The sequence below is a fragment of the Ursus arctos genome, unplaced genomic scaffold (assembly GCF_023065955.2).
Source record: "Ursus arctos isolate Adak ecotype North America unplaced genomic scaffold, UrsArc2.0 scaffold_24, whole genome shotgun sequence".
In the NCBI taxonomy this organism is placed as follows: Eukaryota; Metazoa; Chordata; class Mammalia; order Carnivora; family Ursidae; genus Ursus; species Ursus arctos.
Window position 1 is genome coordinate 14,060,223 of NW_026622919.1, and position 23,204 is coordinate 14,083,426.

General features: G+C 38.7%; 1 protein-coding gene across 7 annotated transcripts in view; it reads right to left on the bottom strand.

Moving 5' to 3' along the window:
• Positions 1-2,141: 2,141 nt before the first annotated feature.
• Positions 2,142-23,204, bottom strand: part of CEP95 (centrosomal protein 95) — a 45,802-nt gene continuing 24,739 nt past the window's right edge. For 5 of the 7 annotated variants that reach the window (XM_026512457.4, XM_026512459.4, XM_044389124.3 and 2 more), the window contains 12 exons: positions 20,491-20,603; positions 19,996-20,125; positions 19,271-19,424; positions 9,595-9,731; positions 8,696-8,785; positions 7,773-7,902; positions 6,770-6,939; positions 6,580-6,654; positions 5,128-5,280; positions 3,277-3,423; positions 2,726-2,797; positions 2,142-2,477 (listed from right to left, as the gene is read on the bottom strand). In XM_026512457.4, the coding sequence (XP_026368242.2) occupies positions 2,301-2,477; positions 2,726-2,797; positions 3,277-3,423; positions 5,128-5,280; positions 6,580-6,654; positions 6,770-6,939; positions 7,773-7,902; positions 8,696-8,785; positions 9,595-9,731; positions 19,271-19,424; positions 19,996-20,125; positions 20,491-20,603 (1,548 nt within the window). In that variant the 3' untranslated portion in view covers positions 2,142-2,300. Of the gene's footprint in view, positions 2,478-2,725; positions 2,798-3,276; positions 3,424-5,127; positions 5,281-6,579; positions 6,655-6,769; positions 6,940-7,772; positions 7,903-8,691; positions 8,786-9,594; positions 9,732-19,270; positions 19,425-19,995; positions 20,126-20,490; positions 20,604-23,204 lie in introns of all 7 variants that reach the window. The other 2 variants (XM_044389125.3, XM_026512458.4) reach the window with 2 other exon arrangements.

Below are 23,204 nucleotides of genomic sequence, written 5' to 3' on the forward strand. Positions count from 1 at the left end.
AACATGGAGCCCCTGGTGGGTCTTGATCTCAGGACCCTGAGATCATACCTGAGCTGAAACCAAGTCAGACAGTTGACTGAGCCACCCAGGTGCCCCATCTTTTAATTTTTTGAGGAACCTCCATATTGTTTTCCACTGTGATTGCCCCAGTTTACATTCCCACAACGCACAAGGGGTTCCCTTTATCCACATCCTCCCAACACTTTTTTGATAAGGGCCATTCTAACAGGTGTGAGATGGTTTTGATTCACATTTTCCTGATGACGAGTGATGTTGAGTACCTTTTCATGTACCTGTTGGCCCTTTGTGTGTCATCTTTGGAAAAATGTCTATTCAGTTCCTCTGCCCATTTTTGAATTAGGTTTTGGTTGTTTTTTGTTTTGCTATTGAGTTGTATGAATTTTTTTTGAGAGAGAGAGGTGGGGAGAGGGGCAGAGGGAAGGAGGGAGAGAATCTTAAGCAGGCTCCACACCCAGCACAGAGCCCGATGCAGGGCTTGATCTCACAACCCTGAGATCATGACCTGAGCCAAAACCAAGAGTCAGATGCTTAACCAACTGAGCCGCCCAGGCGTCCCAAGGTGTATGAATTGTTAATATATTTTGGATAGTAACCCCTTGTTAGTATGTCATTTGCTAATATTTTATCCCCAGTCAACAGGTTACCTTTTCATCTTGTTGATGGTTTCCTTTGTTATGCAGAAGCTTTTTAGTTTGATGGAGTCTCTCCCACTTGATTTTTTCTTTTGGTGTCAAATCCAAAAAATCACCAAGACCAGTGTCAAGGAACTTACCACCTATGTTTTCTTCTAGGAGCTTTATGGTCCCAGGTCTTACGTTCCAGTTTTTAATCCTTTGGAGTTAATTTTTGTGTAAAAGATACTGTCATCTTTTGCATGTGGCTGTCCTGTTTTCCCAACATCATTTGTTGAAGAGACTGTCCTTTCCCTGTTGTATATTCTTGGCTCACTTGTAAATTGTAAATTAATTGACCACGTATGTGTAGGTTTATTTCTGGGCTCTGTTCTGTTCCACTGATCTGTGTTTCTATGCCAATACCATACTGTTTTGATTATTACAGCTTTGTCATAGTTTGAAGTCAGGGAGTGTGATGCTTATAGCTTTGTTCATCAGAGGGCAAAGTTTTATTTTGAAATTATTTTTCTTCCATATTTTTATATTCTAGTTAACATATAGTGTGATAGTGGTTTCAGGAGTAGAATTTAGTGAGTCCTCACACAACACCCAGTGCTCATCGTACATACCAAGTGCCCTCCTTAATACCCTTCACCCGTTTAGCCCATCCCCTCACCCAGCTCCCCTCCAGCAACCCTCAGTTTGTTTTCTATTGTTAGTCTCTTATGGTTTGCCTCCCACTCTCTCCTTCTGCAGAGGGCAAAGTTTTAAAGGCACTTTGAGTTTAAGACAAGAAGAAATTGGTCATAGCAATCAAATTAGCTGGGTAATATAGTCTGAACGGCTTGAAATGCCAGATAAAACCTGTTCATATGCTCATCACTGTGCTACTCTGTACATGCCCTAACGGGAGCCTCTCTTCTCCCCTTCAGTCCTTCCCTGGTGCCTTGTGCCACTCTGGCTTTGATCAGCAAAGTCCCCATATCCTCAACTGCTCTTGGCTTTCACTAAAGCTGAAGCCTCCCTTTCCATGGAGGTGCCACACCCTGCTGGGTTTTTGTTTTTTTTCTCCTCATACCCCTCCACACCAGAAATAGGGTTGGTGTTCACTTCAAGTCCATGGTGCCTCCTCCTTTCCAGCCGCAAGCACTAGTGCTCCATGAGGCCCATGCCTTCTGGCCTTCCACCCTTTGCCTCTTCTCACACTGTCCTCTGCCAACTAACAGAAGCCATATACACAAATTCTCATCTTCCAGCCACCAGATGACACATCCACACACATCTACACAGTACCTTAAAGATTTAACCCCAGCTCCCACCTCTCATGACAAGCCCCACACTTCTAGTGGTTCTCTGAATTAGAGATTTTTTATTGGTTTTACTGAACCACAGCAACAGGCTTCAGGAGCTGGCTGCTCAAGCAGGCTTGTTTTTTAGTTTAGTGCAACTATGACCAATGAATGTGTGCCTTTATTCCTCCTTTTAAGTCATAAATTCAAAGTGGTATACTTTGAGAAAATTATTTTTATTTAAAAAATTGTCATAAAAAGTATTGAAATGAGTAAGGCATTTAAGAAATGAATCTCCTGGTTTTAGACTGTTTACTGGCTCAGTTCTAGCTCTGTCCTAGTCAAGTCCTCCAGAAACCACTTATAAAATTGGGCCTCAGAGGAAGGGATTTTTACTGTACTGAAAAGAAGCCAGATGAAGTCGAGCTCTGAAGCGCTCAGCTTCCAATTCCCGGAAAAAAGAGTCTTCATCATTCTGGGTTATCATGTGCTGCAGTTGCTGAATTTCCTTCTCCATCTTCGATCTCAGCTCCCTCTTCACCTTATACAATGTCTAAAAGAGAACTCGGGTCATCCTGCTACTCACGATCGCCCCCGTCAATTTTTATTTCCCCCTCCACCTTCCAGCTCCTCAAGCTCCTGCAGTCGCGCTTACAGAGACTTAACAGGTAAAACGAACACAGGATAAATCCTATTTATAGGATTAACCATAGCATAAATGTTTTGGGTCATAGATGTAATACAGTTGTTTTCTAGTTCTTAAAAATGTAAATCAATGATTTCTATCCTGCTAATTATTACCTGGGTCTGGGATTTCTCTCTGGCTTTGAGTTCCTGACGTTCTTGTGATATGGCTTCTGCCAGCAATGAAAACTGTGTAGAGGAAAAAAAAACCCAAATGTTCATCTGTAGCCCAAATTTAACAATTCTGATATATAATATTCACAGACTTAAAGTCTATTTTAATAGAAATAGGGCAATATATAGAGTCTGTACTGTGGTCAAGTACTAGCTTATTGTGAATAATCAGTCTAACCAGTATAGTGACAGGTTAACAGGTTTTTCATTAAAAAAAAAAAATCAGCTTAGTCTGTTTAAAGATTTTATTTATTTATTTGACAGACAGCCAGAGTGAGAGGGAACACAAGCAGGGGGAGTGGGAGAGGAAGAAGGAGGCTTCCAGCAGAAGAGCCTGATGTGGGGCTCGATCCCATAACGCCGGGATCACACCCTGAGCGAAAGGCAGACGCTTAACGACTGAGCCACCCAGGCGCCCCTGACTAAGCTGATTTTTGACACAAGGTGGTCAGGATCAAGCACATTAGAATGTAACCCAGGAACAGTGAGCTCACCTGGTCTTTATAGTAGTTCTCCATTGAGTCCAGTTCATTCTGGTGCTGTCTCTTTTGTTCAGCTCGCTTTTCTTTGGCATAGTTTCTTAGGTCTCGTAATCTTTGCTTTTGAATTTGTAAACCTTCTTCAAACAATTTCTTAAATATCTGTTTAGTTAGAAAAATGAAGTTATGCTGAACTTTCATGGAGGAATATCAACATTTTGTCGAACTATACTGATTGTATTTCACCAGGTTTTAAGTAACAGCTTTGAGATATAATCCACATACCACAAAATTCACCCTTTTAAGAGGTACAATTCAATAGATTTTTGTATATTCAGAGTTGGGCAACCATCATTATCGTTTCAGAAGGAAGCCCTATGCCTTAGCAGCCACTTCCCCACCCCCTGCAACCAGTACTATACTTCTATGTCTATAAATTTGCCTATTCTAGATTATTTCATATAATCACAAAATATGTGGCCTTTTGTATCTGCTTCTTTCACTCAGCATGTTTTCAAGGTTCATCTATATTGTAGCAGGCATCAATACTTCATTCCTTTTTACTGCCACATAATACTACGATATGGGTATACCACATTTTGTTTATCCATCAGTTGATGGGCCTTTGGGTTTTTTCCTCTTTTTGCGTATTATGAATCTGCTCTAGGTAATCATACATAGGGTATCTGTGTGGCTATATACCTAGGAGTGAAATTATGGAGTCATAGGGTAGCCATGTTAACCTTTTGATGAACTGCCAGACCGTGATCTAAAGTGGTTGCACCATTTTGCCAACCTTGCATGAGGGCTGTAACTTCTCCATATCCTTGCCCACATCTGTCTTTTTTATTTTAGCCATTTTAGTGAGTGGTTTCCCATTGTGGTTTTGATTTGTACTTCCTTAATGACCAGTGGTGTTCAGCATCCTTTCCTGTATCCCCAAAATTCTTTACTGCTTTCAGAAAACAATACTCAAGCAGCCACATACAAGCAGCCAGAGAAGAAACAAATGGTGCATTTACACATGTGCACAACTGAGGGTGAGGTAGTTATCACTGAACTGCTGGGCTGGAGGCAAACTATTCAAAGAATTTAGATACGCCCACTTTCAGCCATGCATTCATTAGTCAGCGGTATTACCTTAGTCAAGTTAACCCCTCAAAGCCTTAATATCATCTAGAAACAAGGATGATAGTAGCCCAGTTAACTGTAATTACCTTAATGTTTTACTCTAGAGATGTAATTTACTGCCAGTTTGGAATCCCAAAAGATTAAGCATTTCAGCCTGATTAGGATGAGACAACAAATACTGTGGAGAAATACTTCACAACGCATCTGTCCTATACTCCTTTCCCGGTTTTATGTGGAATTCAGGTCATCTAGTCACACTTTAAATTCCTGTCCCTTCTAACGTGCTCCCAAACTCCGTGAAGCAACTGTACTGGAGAACGTGTAGGAGGTCAGACAGAATGAGGGCAGTGGAGACTGGGAGAAGACTGGGATGTACTATGCGGGTAAGAAAATGAGGCACGGACAAGTTGAAACTCTCACAGCCGGCCTTTAGGACTTGGTAGTCCTGAAAGCTAACAGATAAAATTCGCCCTTTTGACAGGGTTGGATAAAAAGCTGTACTTATGAGGCACCTGGGTGGCTGTTGGTTAAGTGTCCGACTCTTGATTTCAGCTCAGGTCATAATCTCAGGGTCGTGAGATGGAGCCCGGGGTGTGGGGGGGGGGGGAGGGCTCCATGCTCAGCGGGGAGTCTGAGATTCTCTCTCCCTCTGCCCCTCCCCACTGCTCACTCTCTCACCCTCTCTAAAATAAGTCTTAAAAAAAAAACCCAAAACCCCAAAACACTTGTATTTACCATTTCTTCCCGGGTCCTCATTCTCATCATTTTTGCACGCAACTGAACTCTGTAATCATCATAGTATTTTCGGGCACGGACAATCTGTTGCCGATTTTCTGTTATCTTTGACTGGGTCAACTTCTGCCTATGAATGCGGTCCTTGAAGTCTTGCTGGGAAAGGGAAAGTGAAAAATAGGTAAGGACAAGAGGAAGACAGACTTTGGCATTCTTAGCTGCCCCACTCCCACAAGGTCTTCAAGGAGTAAGCCAGGCATGCAGGGCCAGTGGCCTACTACCTGGGCATAGACTGAAAAACCGTCAGCCCCTAGAAGCCTTCCAGCCTTTGGTAGGTTCATTACCAGTCCAAAAGGCTGCCCCAACGAGCCCAGACTGATACAGGTGATCTTGGTGGAACTGAAGATCTCATCTCCCCCTGTCCCCTAGAGGGTTGCCTAAGTCACACCCAGATGCCAGCTTAAAAAAAGTAGAAAAAAGGCAATCAGACTTTCAAGCAAAGCTTGAGTTACACCAAGAGTATTTATGTCAGAACTAAGGAAATTAGACAATATTTTACAAATGAGGATGAAATGAGGTCAGGTACATAAAGCCCTCACAAGGTGTCCAGACTGTACTTGTTTCCTTTTCCCCCAAAGTACCATATGCAGAATTTCAGATGGCTTCCCCTTGCTTCTCTGAAACTGTTTAGGAATATACTTCTTATTGCTTACCTCAACCAAGAGGTTTTTTTTTTGTTTTGTTGTTTAAGATTTTTATTTATTTGTTTGACAGAGCGAGAGAGACAGCGAGAGAGGGAACACAAGCAGGGGGAATGGGAGAGGGAGAAGCAGGCTTCCCGTTGAGCAGGGAGCCCGACGCGGGGCTCAATCCCGGGACCCTGGGATCATGACCTGAGCTGAAGGCAGATGCTTAATGACTGAGCCACCCAGGCGCCCCTCAACCAAGAGTTTTAAAATCCCTTCTTCTGAAATACTGTCTTTGACATCTGTCCTCTCCATTATACTCAACAGAAGATGTGCTATGTACAATTCTCAGCCCTAATAAGAGAGGGTGGTAAACTAGCTCAGTTCTCTACTTACGACCTTAGATCAGAGAGAACAGAAAGCACTAGCTTACAACCACCTGGTACCTTGAAGTTGCTGTCCCGGTAGAGACACACCTGATTTAAAGTCTCAACCTTGCCCCTTGCTGATTACAGTGGGATCAAGCATTCGTTAGCATCTCAAAGAAAACAAACATCTCCATTATAATGGTTAATATAAAGACCAAATGAAACTGTATATATGAAGTACTTAGCACCTTTGCCCCTCATCAGTTTTGGTTACAGCCTTAGATGCTTCCATAGGCAAGTATTAAAGGTAAAAGTCTGTGGGCCTATTACCCAGCTGTATAAATACAAGTAATATAATTTACAAACTCAAAATTATAATACTCAGCTTGCTCTTAACATACCAGTCTCTTGTTATGTTCATATTCTTTCTTGACAAGTGCAGTAAGGAGGTCATGCCTTTTTAAGGCTTCTTCTATCTTTAAGAGGGACAGAAAGGAAGAAGGTTAATAATGCTATTCACTAAATTCCGAAGGATAAGCTCTTCCCCTTTCTGGTTTATATTCCTAAGCTTGTAATTGACAGTTAACTTACTTCATCCTGGAGTTTCTTCTTTGATCGATTTTCTCTATATGCATCTTTTTTGAGCTGTTCAACCTGTGTAATTTGCTGTTTCCACATTTTGCTTAGTGTTTGGCCAGAAACATAGAGAAACGGAAACTGCTCCAGCATGAGGGGCAGGAGACTGTGTTCATTTACTTTCACTGAAAGGTAAAACAAAACAAAAAACAACCACAAAACGCCTCAATCTGAGAGATTTGCTGACAGCTTTTAATAAGAACTCTCATTCTACCTTCCTGGTAGAGCAAAGCTTATCTAAGTGATGCAGTTCTGATCCTGAAAAGAGGAAATCTAAACGTATGTCATTAACTTTTGCACTCTTTTGATCAGAGTACACCAACTAACCAGGGAAGATAAAAGTAGGCTCAACAGTTCTGATCGATGACCTGCTGTTCTCGTGAGTCCATCCTAACTGCGCAGCTGACTCAGCGGCTGGGGTGGACGCTGTGTGTGGTCAGACACTTCTCAGCCCTACTGGGAGGCAAAGTCTCTGTCTGACAGGATGTAGGTAGAAGGCCAGCAGTGTTTGAAATGGCACCCTGGCATTTCACATGACCTCGTTTTCCTTGTCACAGGACTCTAACCCTCACTGGCACCAACTGTCAATGTAACAGAGCTGGACGGGACATGTGCTTGTTTTGGAGCATCCCTTGGGTTCCGCCAACTTCCCAGAAACAAAGAAAAGGCAACTGGTGTAAGCCAGCAGAGTGAGGCTACAGCTGGAGCAGCAGGTAGTAGCCTGTTCGTGCCTCCAGTACCAATACAGAGGCCTCCCGAAGGTATTAAGAGTTTTAAATAAGTGCCTTATTTAGGAGTGTTCTCTCTCTTTATGGAGATCTAGCATATGGCAGTGATAAAAGAGGAACTTTCTCCAGCTAACTGGTGATGTTAAGTTTTCAGTGCTGTGTCCTTGGAATGTAGCACACACTTTCAAAGGATGCCAGTTTTCCATAAAGTACAATTTTGTGGTTCTTACTTGGAACTGCTTTATTGGGCTTTGGCAAGCCAGCTCTTGGACTTGGAGTTGTGGTTTTTCTAGAGTAAGTCTTCCAGGGCTGACTACGTTTTGGAGTTCCTTTATGAACAGCTTCTCTGTATATTTTTTCCTTAGAAGCAGACATGAAACAGAATAGAAATAAAAGTCTAATAACTGCCTCATACATGATCTTAAATATTACACATTGACAAAAATAGCTAACTAATCCCCAACCACCTTATTTCCAATTTCTAAAATCTGGTTAGTGTTTACCTAAGTTAAAAGCATCTTTTGGCTTCTGGCACCCCTTGGAATTTGAAAAAGCACTGAAATCTTTTTTGAGTTTCAGAGTCACCATAGTCCCACACCCTAAATACAACCACTAATAATGTTTTGATGTACTGGTTTTTTTGACAACTTTTCCCATGTAGATTAAAAGAGTTCTTAAATAATGTTTATTGTAACCATACTGTATTTTATATCCTGTTTTGTTCATGAGCATTCCAGCACAAGCATTTCTCCTGTTTCCACTTAGTTTCTGTAACCATCCTTTTGAAGAGGCAATGGACGTGTCTGCTTTGGGCTTCTTCCACCCAGGCACAGAACAAGTGGGATCTCCTTACTTCCCTTTAACCTGTCAGCCTCACCTATCTTTTAAACCCCTAGTGAACTGCTAAACAAAAACTGATAGAAGTTTTGGGCAGGAAGGAAAAGTGCTGGTATTCTTTGGTACCAAGCATCTGCCTTCAGCTTCGGGTCATGATCCCGTTCCACATGGGGCTCCTTGCTTGGTGGGGGGGGGGGTCTGCTTCTCCCTCTGCCACTCCCCCTGCTTGCTCTGACAAAATCTTAAAAAAAATAAAATACTTTCCACTGATCTGATCAAGTTACATTTATTAAATAAAGTAGAGACTTTTACCCACTGTTTCCTCCTCCTCATTTATTCCTAGAGATCCAATATTCTCTTGAACTTTATTTCTTCTTAGTTCCCTTTCAAATGCCTCAGTTATTGCCTAGAGCAGAAAAAGCCATATGACATTACAGTTACTAAAAACAAACAATGAAAATGTAGGGAAAAAAATTAACCTAAGATTCTGCCATTCCATTTTTTTTTTAGGTTCCTTTAAGGCCCCCGCTATCAAAAATACATATTATCTAACAGACATGTATTTGGGACATAAAATTTTATGTCCCCCCAAAAATGCATTTTTTTGTTCTCCAGTTTTGTAATTATTTTGACAGTCCCTTGAGTGGAAGTTAATATGCTGAGTTTGAAGTTACATGTTATTATAAGACATCTGAATTAATTTGTTTTTCACTCATAAAATATACTGTAGCAAACAATGTACGTGTGTTCTAAATTTATGCTGCATTTCAGAATCCCTATTCCCCCGCAGGAAGCCTTCCTTGGTCATCATACATTCTCCATGCTGAACCTGAACCACCTCCTCTCATTCCCGTCTTGGGCACTTTAATCTTACCTGTAACTCAACTAGCCTATCACTTGTAATCCACCCACCTCCAATTCTCATCCTTTCTGCAGCACTCTGAAAATATCAACCCACACTGATCTACTCTTTTTAAATCCGCTGGAGTATTGGGTTATATCTGACAAGGTTAGTTTTCTTAGGGTATCACAAGTTTTATGTTCTGTAAAGGTGGGGGGGGATGAAAGCTATGTCACATAACCTCCTACCATCCACTCAGTTCAAGAACATTAAATGCATTTTAAGCCTTTAATCAACAGCACGTTCACTGTAGTATTTGGTTGAAGGTAAACAGTATTGCCTGCTACCCAATTGTAGTCAAAGATGGGATGTACCTTTGCTTGAAATTGGCGAATATCTGTTTTTGGCTTTCGCTGCCGTTTTCTCTCCATATGGAACTGTGTGTTTCTGTTAACTGGAGACGGAGAGAGTGAATGAGATCTGAAGGGTGGCCTTCTATGCGTGGGAAGTCCTACAACATGGAAGAGACATGTACCATTAGTTCCTTACAGCCAGAAATGTTAAGTTGGAAATCAAACCGTTGATTTTTACCAAATCCAAAAAGAATGTGCTAAACTTACTCTTTCCTATAACTAATCTGTATTTAAAAAAAAAATTTGAGAGCGTGCGCACATGCATGAGTAGGGGGAGGGGCAGAGGGAGAAGCGGACTCCCCACTGAGCAGGGAGCCAGGCATGGGGCTCGATCCCCGGATCCTGGGATCATGACCTGAGCTGAAGGCAGACACTTAACCAACTGAGCCATCCAGGTGCCCCTAACTAATTTGTATTTATTTGTATGTTTAGTCAGACCAATACACATAAAATGTATACAGTCTCAGAAAGTACTTAGGTTCTATATTCAACTTTGGGTTGAAAATGGAGCAACATGGGGAACTAAGTGGTGGAGAAAGAAAATGTTAAACCATCCAAGCCGTATGTGTGCTATCCTAGGTACCTACCTAGGCCCTGAGGAGGTGGGATATAAGTACGCATACATCTTACCCTTATAAAGCAGCATGTTTAGAAGAAAAAGTTAACATAATTCAGCATTTTCTAAGTAGTCCCAATTTTTTCTTACGTAGTTAAGTCAGCCCTAATTCCACACTGCCTTAGAGATCTAAGTCGCTTCATAAACATTTTTATGTTCCACTGTTTTTAGTGGCACTTGGGCATCTGCTAGTTGTGTAGAGGTAGACTCCATGCCTTTTTCAGAAAAAGGAGTAATTCTAAGGTTAAGGAAATTAGTTTGGTATCTATAGATAAACCTTCCCAGAAAATTCAAGTCTCCCTAAGTTTTTTTTTTTTCACTCTTAATTCAAAACTTTCAAATTGATTTCAAATGTAATATATTAAGGGGGTGCCTGGCTGGCTCAGTTGGTAGAGCACGCAACTCTTGACCTCAGGGTCATGAGTTTGAGCCCCATGTTGGGCACTGAGATTACTTAATTTAAAAAAGTAAGATCGGGGCATCTGGATGGTTCAGTCAGTTGGACACCCCACTTTTGGTTTTGGCTCAGGTCAGGATCTCAGGGTCATGAGATCGGCCAGTGTTGTGTTCCATGCTCAGCAGGGAGTCTGCTTGAGAGTCTCTCTCTCCCTCTCCCCTTCCCCTTGCTTGCTTGTTCTCTAAAATAAATATATATTAAAAAAAAGTAAGACATTAAGAAAAACTGACTTGCACAATTGATTTTATTACACTTATTACAGCCATTCTTTTCATTGAAAGATTGTATTCTTTTCATTGAAGATCCAATGAAAATAACATTTTAACTTACAGTGAGTTTTCAAAGCAGGATATGATATATATGTGTATAGAAGGGAAAAATGTAGGTTACTAAGTGAGGCTTACCTAGCAATTAGTTAGGAAAGTTTAAGGGGAGAAAGATGAAACAATCAAGAGAAAAAAAGTATTTCTGGAGTAAAAAGCAGTTCTACCAGATGTAGAGCTTATGGAAACCTTTTTTTTTTTTTGAAAGTAAATTCTACTCCCTACATGGGGCTCAAACTCACAACCCACAACCCTGAGATTAAGAGTCCCGAGCTTTACAACTAAGCCAGTCAGGTGGCCCGAGATTCTAAAGAAATTTTTACACACATTTCTACTTTTCATAACTACACTTTTGCAACCTGTATGTCCTGCAATAGAGGAAATGGTCATATATATATTCATACAAATGGAGTATATTCTATGAACTTAGTAAAAATGAATGACTGGATCTGTAAGTATCAACAACGTTAAAAAAGTTGCAGAATAATACCATATCTTTGTAAGTTTAAAAACATAATAGCATTTATAAGTATAGATGAGCTATTACCAATATAAAAACAGGAATGAGAAGGTTCCAGTTTAAGATGGCAATATAGAGGCTCCTGAATGCATTTCCTCCCATGGACACACTGAATCTACAGCTACATATGGAATAATTCCCTCAGAAGGGAATCCAGAAATTAGCTGAATGACTCCTACACCTCCGGTGAATGAGAAAAAACCTACATTGAAATGGGCCTTGGCACACCCTCAAGAACAAAGGCGGCAGACTCCCAAGAGCTGGAGACAGGCACTATTCCTTCAAGACTGGGAGAGGTGCCTGTTTTACTTAGTGCACAGAGACAGGAAAATGAAGAAAAAGAAGAATCTGTCCTAAATAAAAGAATGAGATGAACTCAAACAGACCTTAATGAAACAGAGATAAGGACTTTACCTGATGAAGACTTAGAAACGGTGGTCATTAAGATGCTCAGCAGAGTCAGGAGAACAATGTGTGCACAAAGTGAGAATCTCAACAAAGAAAATATAAGAATGTACCAAACAGAAGTTACATAATTGAAAAATTTAACATCTAAACTGAAAAATTCAATACAGGGGTTCAACAGCAGACTAGATGAAGAAGAAGAAAGGATCAGCAAACTCAAAGACCAAACGGTGGAACTTACCCAGACAGAGGAGCAAAAAGAAAAATGAGTAAGAAAGAATGAAGGCAGCAGCTTAAGGGATTTGGGGACACCAGCAAGTGGACCAATAGTCATGCTATAGTGGTGCCAGTAGGAGAAAAGAGAGAAAGCCAATTCAAAGAAATAATGGCTGGAAACTCCCCTAACCTCGGTAAAGGAAATGGACATCCAGATCCAGGAAGCCCAGACACTTTCAAATAAGATGAATCCAAAGACCCCACACTAACACACAATATATACAGTCAACTTTAATTTGAGAGAATCTTTAAAGCAACAAGAGAAAAACAACTTGTTATGTACAAGGGAACCCCCATACCACTATCCTTAGATTTTTCAGGTGAAGTTTTCCAGGCCTGAAGGAAATATCACAATATATTCGAAGTGTGGAAAGTTAGAAAAATTGCCAAGAAAAAGTATTTTACTCAGCAGAATTGTCTTCTGGAACCGGATAAATAGTTTTCCACATAAGTGAAAGCTAAAGCAGTTCATTAACGTTAGAACAGCCTTACAAGAAATTTTTAAGATACTTCTTTAAATAAAAGGGTGCTGTTTAGTAATAGGAAGGCATATGAAAGTACAAATATCACTGGTAAAGGTAAATATATGGTTAAATTCAGAAAAGTCTAATGTTGTAACTGGTGGGTAAATCACATAAATCTAACATGAAGGTTAAAAGACAAAAGTAGCAAAAATTACAATAATTTGTTAATGGATACATAAGATAAAAAGAGTAAATTATGACATTAAGAATTAAGTATGGGAGCAGGAAGAGTAAAAATGTTGAACTCTGGTATGCATTTTAATTTGTTATAAGAGTACTAGAATATGTTTTATATAGGCTTTAGGTAAACATGCAAAAACCTATAATAAATACACAAAAGATAAGTCTAAGCATACCACTAGAAGAAATCATCAAATCACAAAGTGAGAGAACAGAGGAGTTACAAAACAACACTAAGCTGACACTTATCAATAACTATTTTAAATGTAAATGGACTAAATTTTCCAATCAAAAGAGAGTGGCTGAATGTTAAAACAGACACACCTACATGCTGACTATAAGAGAGTCAAACTTTAAGGACACACACAGACTGAAAGTGAAGAAATAGAAAAAGATATTTCACACAAATGGAAACCAAAAGAAAGCTGTGGTAGCTATACTTCTATCAGACAAAACAGACTTTAAGACAGAGCCTGTAACAAGAAACAAACAAGATTATATAACAATAAAAGGGACAATTTATGAAGAGTACATAACATTTCCAGGTATTTATGCACCCAAAATAGGAGCATGTAAATATGTAAAGTGAATATTAACCAACCTAAAATAGAAAGGAGAAATAGTAATACAATATTTAACAGACATTTAGAGACATTTACAGAACATTCCATTCCAAAGCAGCAGAATATACATTCTTCTCAAGGATACAGGAACATTGTCCAGGACCAATCATATATTAGGCCACCAAACAAGTCTTAATAAAGAACACTGAAATCATATCAAGCATCTTTTCTGACACAATGGTATGAAATTAGAAAGGAATTACAAGAAAACTCGGAAATTCACAAATATAAAGAGATTAAACAATATGCTACTGAACTAGAAGGTCAAAGAAGAAATCAAAAGAGAAATTAAAAAAATCTTCAGATGGAAAAGGAAATAAATACAACATATCAAAACTATGGGAAGTAGTGGGGCACCTGGGTGTCTCAGTCGGTTAAGTGTCCAACTCTTAATTTCAGCTCAGGTCACGATCTCAGGGTTGTGGGATCAAGTCCTACCTAGGGCTCTGTGCTGGGCATGGAGCCTGCTTGGGATTCTCTTTCTCTCCCCCTCTCCTGCCACCTTGCATTCACACAAGCTTGCTCTAAAATAAAACCCATTTAACAAAACAAAACAAAAAACACCTATGGAATGTAGCAAAAGCAGTTCTAAGATGGAAGTTCACAGTGATAAATGCATATATTAGAAAACAAGAAAGATATATGATACCTAAAGTACAAGCAAGAAAATAGGACTACATCGAACTAAAAAGCTTCTGGAATGGGAAAAAAATATTTGCAAATTACAGATCTGATAAAGGGTTAATACCCAAAATATATAAAGAACTCCTACAACTCAATAGCAGAAAGCCAAATAATCAAATTTAAAAATGGACAGAGGAACTGAATAGACATTTTTCCAAAGAAGATCTACAAATGGCCAATAGGTACACAAAGAAGTACTCTACATCACTAATCATTACAGAAATGCAAATTAAAACTATAATGAAATATCACTTTATGTCTATTAGAATGGCTATCATCAAAAGACAAGAAATAACAAGTATTGGAGAGGATATGGAATAAAGGGAACCCTTGTGCACCGTTGGTGGAAATGTAAATTGGTATAACCATCACAGAAAACACTATGGAAGTTCCTCAAAAAATTAAAAATAGAATTTATCCTATGATGCAGCAGTTTTATCTCCTGGAATATATTCAAGGAAAACGCTGTGGAACAGATTATCTGCTACTCCATGTTCATAGTATTTATAATAACCAAGACATGGAAACGTTGTGTCTAATGATGGATGAATTATTCAGTCATAAAAAAGAAGAAAATCTGTCATTTGTGACAACATGGATATGAACCTTGAGAGAATTACCATATCTCACTTATATGTAGGATCTAACAGAAAAAAAGAAACCACTTATATGTGGAATCTTTAAAAAAAAAAAAAAAAGGGCCAAACTCATAGAAAAAAAGATCAGATTTCTGGTTACCAGAGACAGGTGAGGGGAGGAATTTGATGAAGGTGGTCAAAAGGTACAAACTTTCAGTTATAAGATAAATTAGTACTGGGAATATATTGTACAACATGACGACTACAGTTAACTCTGCTGTATGGTGTATTTGAAAGTTAGGGTAGATCCTTAGAGTTCTCAACACAGGGGGAAATTTTTTTTTTTTTTTGATCTATAGGAGATGATGGATGTTAATTGTTGGTAATCATTTCACAAGGTATATAAATCCAGTCATTGTACAGTACACATACACAGTGCTGTATGTAACTGTATCTCAATAAAACTGGAAGAAAAAAGAGAATCAAGATCTCAAACAACCTGACTTTACACCTTAAGGGAACTGGGGGGAGGGGGGAACAAAAGAAGCCCCAAGTTAGAAGGAAGGAAGGAACAATGATCAGAACAGAAATAAGTGAAACAGACACCCAAAAAAGGGGAAAAGATCAATGAAACTAAGAGCTGGTTTTTAAAAGATTAAATAGAGATAAAATCTTTAGCTAGACTTCACCAAGGGAAAAAAAGAGGAAAGAAACAAGTAGAATTAGAAATGAAAAAGGAGACATTACAACTAATAAATACCACAGAAATAGAAAGGATCATAAACTACTATGAACAATTTTATGCCAACAAATTGGACAACCTATAAGAAATTGGTTAATTCCCCAAAACATCAAACCTACCAAGATTTAATCGTAAAGAAAAAGAAATCTGAACAGACTAATTACAAGTAAGATTACATCGCTAATAAAAACCACCCAACAAAGTCCAGGACCAGAGAGCTTCACTGATAAATTCTACCAAACATTTAAAGAAGAATACCAATCCTTCTCAAATTCTTCCAAAAAATAGAAGAGGAGAGAACAGCTCCAAACTCATTTTAGAAGGCCAGCATTACCCGGATAACCAAAACTAGACAGGACATCACAACAAAATTACAGGCATAATGATGAACCTTGATGCAAAATGAATTATGGATGAACACAGATGCAAAAATTCTCAACAAAATATTAGCAAATGAATTCAGCTGTGTGTGTGTACATATATACATTTAAAGATTTATTATTTTAGAAAGAGGAAGTGTGTGTATGTGTGTGAGCAGGGGGAGGGGCAGAGGGAGAGAGGCAGACTCTGCTGAGCATGGAACCCAATGTCAGGCTTGATCTCATGACCCTGAGATCATGACCTGTGCCAAAACCAAGAGTTGGACACTTAACCAACTGAGCCACTCAAGCTCCCCTGAATTCAACTGTACGGTGAAAGGATCACACACACCATAATGAAGTGGAATTTATTCCAATGCAAAGATGGTTCAACAATCCACAAATCAATCGATGTGACTTGCCACATTACAAAATGAAGGATAAAAATAGGATCATCTCAACAGAGAAAGCATTTAATAAAATTCAACATCTATTCAGGATAAAAACTCTCAACAAACTGGGTATAAAGGGAATGTACCTCAATATAATAAAGGCCATATTTGATAAGCCCACAGTTAACATTATGCTTAATGGTGAAAAGCTGAAAGTATTTCTTCTAATTTCAGGAGTAAGACAAGGATGCCTACTCTTACTACTTTTATCCAACATCTACAGTAGTGGAAGTCCTAGCCAGAGCAATTAGCTAAGAAAAAGAAATGAAAGGCATTCAGGGGTGCCTGGCTGGTTCAGTCGTGCAGCATGTGACTCCTGATCTCAGGGTTGTTTGAGCTCCACATTGACTGTAGAGCTTACTTAAAATCTTAAAAAAAAAAAGGCATTGAAATTGAAAAGAAAACTCTGTATCTGCAGATGACATTATAATAGTTATAGAAAACAATAAAGACCCACCGAAAAACTGTTAGAAAAACGAATTAAATTAAGTTAAATAATTCAGAGAAGGACAAATACCATGATTTCACCCATATGTGGAATTTATCAACAAAGAAAAAAGAGACCAAAAAACAGACTCTTAAATGCAGAGACCTCGTGGTTGCCAGAGGGGAAGTGGGTGAAGGATGGATAAAATAGATAAAGGAGATTAAGAGTACACTTAAGATTAAGAGTAAGCACTGAGAAATGGATAGCATTATTAAATTATTGAATCATTATATTGTACACCTTAAAGTAATTAACACTGTATGTTAACTAGAATGATAATTTAAAAAAGAATAAAATACCTACAAATAAATTTAACCAAGGAAAAAAAGACCTATATACTGAAAGCTGTAAGACATTGATGAAAGACACAAATAAATGGGAAGATATTCCATGCTCAAGGATTTAAAGAGTTAATATTGTTAAAATGCTCATACTACCCAAATTCATCTAGACTCAATAATCCCTATGAAAATTCCAATGGTATTTTCACAGAAATAGATGACAAAATTTGTATGGAACCACAAAACACTCCAAATAGCCAAAGCAATCCTGAAAAAGAACAAAGCTGGAGGCATCGCACTTTCTGATTTCAATCTGTATTACAAAGCTATAGTGTTACAACAATATGGTACTGGCATAAAAGACACACAGATCAACGGAACAGAATACAGAGCCCAGAAATAAACCCACACATACATGGTCAATTAATTTACAAGTGAGCCAAGAATATACAATAGGGAAAAGAGAATCTCTTCAAAAATGGTGCTGGGAAAACTGGACAGCCACATGCAAAGAATGAAAATATAACCTATCTTACACCATATGCGAAAATCAACCAAAATCAATTAAAGATTTGAATGTAAGACCTGGAACCCTAAACTCCTAGAAGAAAAAAGCAGGTAAACTCCTTGACACTGGTCTTGCCAATGACTTTTTTGGATTTGATATGAAAAGCAAAGGCAACGAAAGCAAAAATCAACAAATGGGACTGTATCAAGCTTCTGCACAGCAAAGGAAACTATCGATAAAATGAAAAGGCAACCTACCAAACAGGAGAAAATACCTGCAAATCAGATATCTGATAAAGAATTAATATCCAAAATATATAAAGAACTTGTACAACTCAATCGCAAAAAAACAAAAACAAAAACCCAAAAAACTATCCAATTAAACAATGGGCAGAGAAACTGGATAGTTTTCCGAAGACGACCTATACAGGGCCAAAAGGTACATGAAAAGGGGCTCAACATCACTAACTGTCTTGGAAATGCAAATCAAAATAACAATGAGATGTCATCTTACAGGTTTTGAATAATGGCTATTATCAAAAAGACAAGAGATATAAAATGTTGGAGAATGGAGAGAAAAGGGAACCCTTGTGTACTGTTAGGGGGGATGTAAATTGGTGTAGCCACTAAGTAATACAGTATAGAGGTTACTCAAAATATTAAAAATACCATATGACCCAGTGATTCTACTTCTGGGTACCCAGAAATGAAATCACTACCTTAAAAAGATACATGCACCCTCATGTTCACTGCAGCATTATTTACAATAACCAAGATACAGAAACAACCTAAGGACCCACCTACAGATAAATGGATAAAGAAAAAAAAATAAAAATAAAAGAATATTATTCAGCCATAGAAAAAAAAGGAAATCCTGCCATCTGTTACAACATGGATGGGTCTTGAGGGCATTATGCTAAGTGAAATAAGTCAGACAAAAGACAAATAATGTATGACCTCATATATATGTGGAATCTAAATAAATCAAACTCATAAAGAGAACAGATTGGTGGTTGCCAGAGGGTGGGTGTGAAGATGATCAAAAGGTACAAACTTCCAATATAAGAGAAGTTCGTTCTGGGGATATAATGTCCAGCATGTGACTGTAGTTAACAATACTATATTGCATATTTGAAACTTGCAAAAAATCCCATCTTAAAAGTTTTAAGAAAAAAAAAATCTGTAACTATGTGAAGTGATAAATGTTAACTAAACTTACTATGGTAATCATTTGTATCAATATCAATCACTATATAAGTAAATCATTACACTGTACATCTTCAGTGAATACAATGTTACATGTCAATTGTATCTCAATGAAATAATCAATAAAAAAAACAGTAAGAAGATTAAAAATTTTGGGAGTTATTTCTTTGAAGGAGGGGAAAAATGGACTGTGGGGAGGACAGACGGGATTTCAACTCTTATTTTTAAATGCAAAAGGTGTAAAGCATATATAATTGTTAGCATCTGCTTTTAGATGGTGAAGATATAGGTATTATTATTTTTGCTCCTTTTATATATTTCTGAAATATTTAAAATGAGAAAGCCAGTCAAAAACAAACGCAAGACCCTAAATGGATCCCTGGGACATCCTTATCCTGGCTTCTCTGGGATAAGTACCTGGCCTTTGCTTCTTCGGCCCATACTCCATGATGCTGTCACTGTGCTGAGACAGTGTTTCATCCTTCCTACTCTCCATCTCTTCGTTTCCAATACCGTCTTCTTCATAGTCAGTCTTTTCTTTAATTCGATCACCCAGGGCACTTTTTAACATCTATTGAGAAAATACTTTTCAACATCTTTGATTTCAGCAGAATGCAAGTTGGAGAAAGTAGAATCTTTAAAAAGCTTCTTCTCATAATTAGGCACTAATAACTTCCAGATACTTATGCATAGTTTCTGAAGGGTGTATATCAGTGCTATGGACTATTTAGTTTCAATAAACATTAGAGTAAATCACATAAGGATTTAATACATTTATTCAATGATACCCCCAAATTGTAATACCGGATTTTGTGAGAATCAAGAGATCTAACTTTATACCAAATCTGTCTTAGGTGTATCTAAAATAAAGATTTTAATGTAATCACTTAAAATGATTAGTTTTCATCAGAATTCAACAAAAATCAGGATAAATCTGTACCAAATTTGGTTATATCATGAAAGGCAAAGTAAGAGATGACTTCTCATCCTGTGTCCTACCTGCCTGATTATTGGAACATTTTCACAGTAACTAAGACACAACTAATTTTAGTACCATGGTTTAGCTTTCATCTTCAATTAGAAGATCACTTAAATACTCTCCGACTATGGTAATCTCAATATAGATAAAAAACAAGACTTGCCCAATCTAGTTCAGAGAGCCGCTGAGACAGTTTCTCAGAAACTGAATGTAATTCTTGTTCTGTTAACCTCTTTCTTGGCCTCTGGGAGACGTCTGAATCCCAGGATGAGACTGCAGGTCTGTTTTCATATCTGTAATAAAATGACCATGTGACATTTAAGTAGCCAAGTATGCTGTAATGCATGCTTTAACAAATATTTCATACTGGTCTTCACAGCTAAATCTAGAGAGTATACTCTTTTTTTTTTTTTTTTTTTTAAAGATTTTATTTATTTATTTGACAGAGACAGCCAGCGAGAGAGGGAACACAAGCGGGGAGAGTGGGAGAGGAAGAAGCATGCTCCTAGCAGAGAAGCCTGATGTGGGGCTCGATCCCAGAACACTGGGATCACGCCCTGAGCCGAAGGCAGACGCTTAACAACTGTGCCACCCAGGCGCCCCTCCTTTCTTCAAATCCCTTTGCAAACAGACTGAAAACAGACTGCAATAATGTTACCTTTTTCCTTTGGGAAGCTTCCTTGTCCGAGGGCCTTGGCTCTGAGCTGAACCCATTTCCTGTTTGTTATCTTTAGGCAACTTCGAAGTTAAGAGAACTTTATTATCTGATTCCTGTTAAAAACAAGAGAGAGTTGATTTGAAAAAGCTACAAAAGATAGCACATAAAAACATTTGGGGTGGGGGGGAAAAGGGAGGACCTGTGGCACAAAGCTCAGTACCTTTATTCTCCATGTTTTACTTTTTTTTTTTTAAGTTTTTTCATTTATTTAAGTAATCTCTACACTCAACATTTGAACCTGATGCAGGGCTCAAACTTACGACCCTGAGATCAAGAGTTGCATGCTCTTCCAACTGAGCCAGCCAGGCACCCTCGTTTTACTTTTTTAAGAACACATTTATCCAGGTGCCTGGGTGGCTCAGCTGGTTAAGCGTCTGACTCTTGATTTTGGCTCAGATCATTATCTCAGGATTGTGAGACTGAGCCCTGCTTCAGGCTCTGCACTGGGCGTGGAGCCTGCTTAAGATGCTCTCTCTCCCTCTACCTCTGCCCCTCCCCCTACACACCCAGCTCAAGCTTGCTCGCTCAAAAAAAAAAAAAAAAAAGTCAAAATACTCTCTTGATCCTCAATACCAAAGGAATGGAAGAGTGATGTCTATAAACTTGTATTCAGGTAAAAACTGTGGGTCAGGATGCCATTCAAATATAAAGGCAGGTGAGGTGTCCTCAAATATGAAAATTTTATGGCTACACCTGGACAATGAAAAAATGATCAAATCACAAGTGGTATTAAAATCATTCTCTTTAGTATTAAGAAGTCAACAAACTGTCCAAAATTGAAACAGTTAAAGATAAAATCTTCTCAAATACAAACTCTTAACGTTTTTAACAATTTATTTCTTTTTTAAAAATTTATTTATTTTAGAGAGCAGGCGCAAGTGCGCCGGGGGGGGGGGGGTAGGGAGGGAGGGACAGAGGGGGAGGGAGAGAAATCCCCAGACTCCCCGCTGAGCGCGGAGCCTGATGTGGGGCTTGATCCCAGGACCCCAAGATGATGACCTGAACTGAAGGCAGACTGAGCCACCAAGGCACCTCATTTAATAATTTATTTCTTAACCTCAGAAGAAATCTTATGAAGAAACATTTGATGTTTAAGAATCTCTTCAATTTCACTTATCTTTTTCTTCTACCAAAGTAAACACTTTTTAGTAAATAACAGCTATAATAAAATCACATTTAAAAAAACTTTTTATTGAAGTTTTAAGTGTCCTGCTCAAGAATTATTTCAAGAATTATTTCAAAATGAGTATTCCCACTTACATGCCACTCAGGTTAGGAAATAGAATATTACCAGCAACTCAGAAGCTCTTCTACCATCCGCCCCTAAAACTCCCCCAAATGTAACCATTATCCTATGATCCCTTTTATCTATCTATTCACCCTATCTGAACAGATACACAGAATGTTTAGAAGAATGATGGCTACCTAATGCTAATGATGCTTACTTCATCTTTGCACTTTTTATGCACTGTTTGAATTTTTAATAATGAGAATGTATCATTGTTTACAAATTCACCTTTTGCATAGCTGTTCATTTCTAGGAGGATAGGAACAAGATAACTTTACAAAAAGGGATTTTTTTTTTCAAAGAAGAGTGGAAGCAAATAAGCCAAGGTATTAATAGCAGTTCACACTGTGTAATAGGAATATGGATGACAGACTATTTCTCAAACTTTTTTTTTTTTTTTTTAAAGATTTTATTTGTCAGAGTGAGAGAGAGACAGAGTGTGCACATGTGCATAAGCAGAGGGAGCGGCAGACAGAGGGAGCAAGGAGCCTGATGCAGGTCATGATCCCAGGGTCCTGGGAAACACTTAACTGACCCAGGCATCCCTCTTTTTTTTTTTTTTTTTTTAAGGATTTTATTTATTTGAGAGACAGAGAGCACACAATCAGGGGAAGAGGCAGAGGGAGAGAGAAAGGGAGAAGTAGACTCTCCACTGAGCAGGGAACCCAACATGGGGCTTGATCCCAGGACCCTGAGATTATGACCTGAGCCACAGGCAGACGCTTAACCAACTGAGCCACCCAGGTGCCCCTATACTTTCTTATACTTATAAGTTAAAATGATTTAACTAGGGACATAGAATATGGGTTCTGAAACTAGAATACTGAGTTCAAATCCTGACTCAACAGTTGGTGTGTGACCTGAGACTAGATATTTAATCTGTTTATATCAGCTCCCCCATGGGAAATAAAAATCATACCTTACCCCACAGCTATTGTGAGGAGTAAATTATTCAATACCTGTAAAATACCTATAACTTGTGCATGACACAAAATAAACACATAATGCATGTTAGCTCTTAATATTTTCCTTTTTATACATTCATCCCTACTATCTTGGAGTAAGAACATGTAGGTATGGAGGGAGGAGTTAAGATGGCGGAGGAGTAGGAGACACCGTTTTCAGCCGGTCCTCCGAGTCGAGCTGGATAGGTACCAGACCAGCCTAAACAACCACGGAACCAGCCTGAGACGCAGGAAGACGCATCTGGATCTCTACAAATGAACATCTCCAGCGCTGAGTATTGAGGTACGAAGCGGGGAGCCATGAAACTGTGCACAGATATCGGAAGATAAACGGAAGGGGGAGGGAGCCGCCGCGTTCGGGCGCCGGGAAGCGGTAGCCACTTGCACGGGAGAGCGGGCGG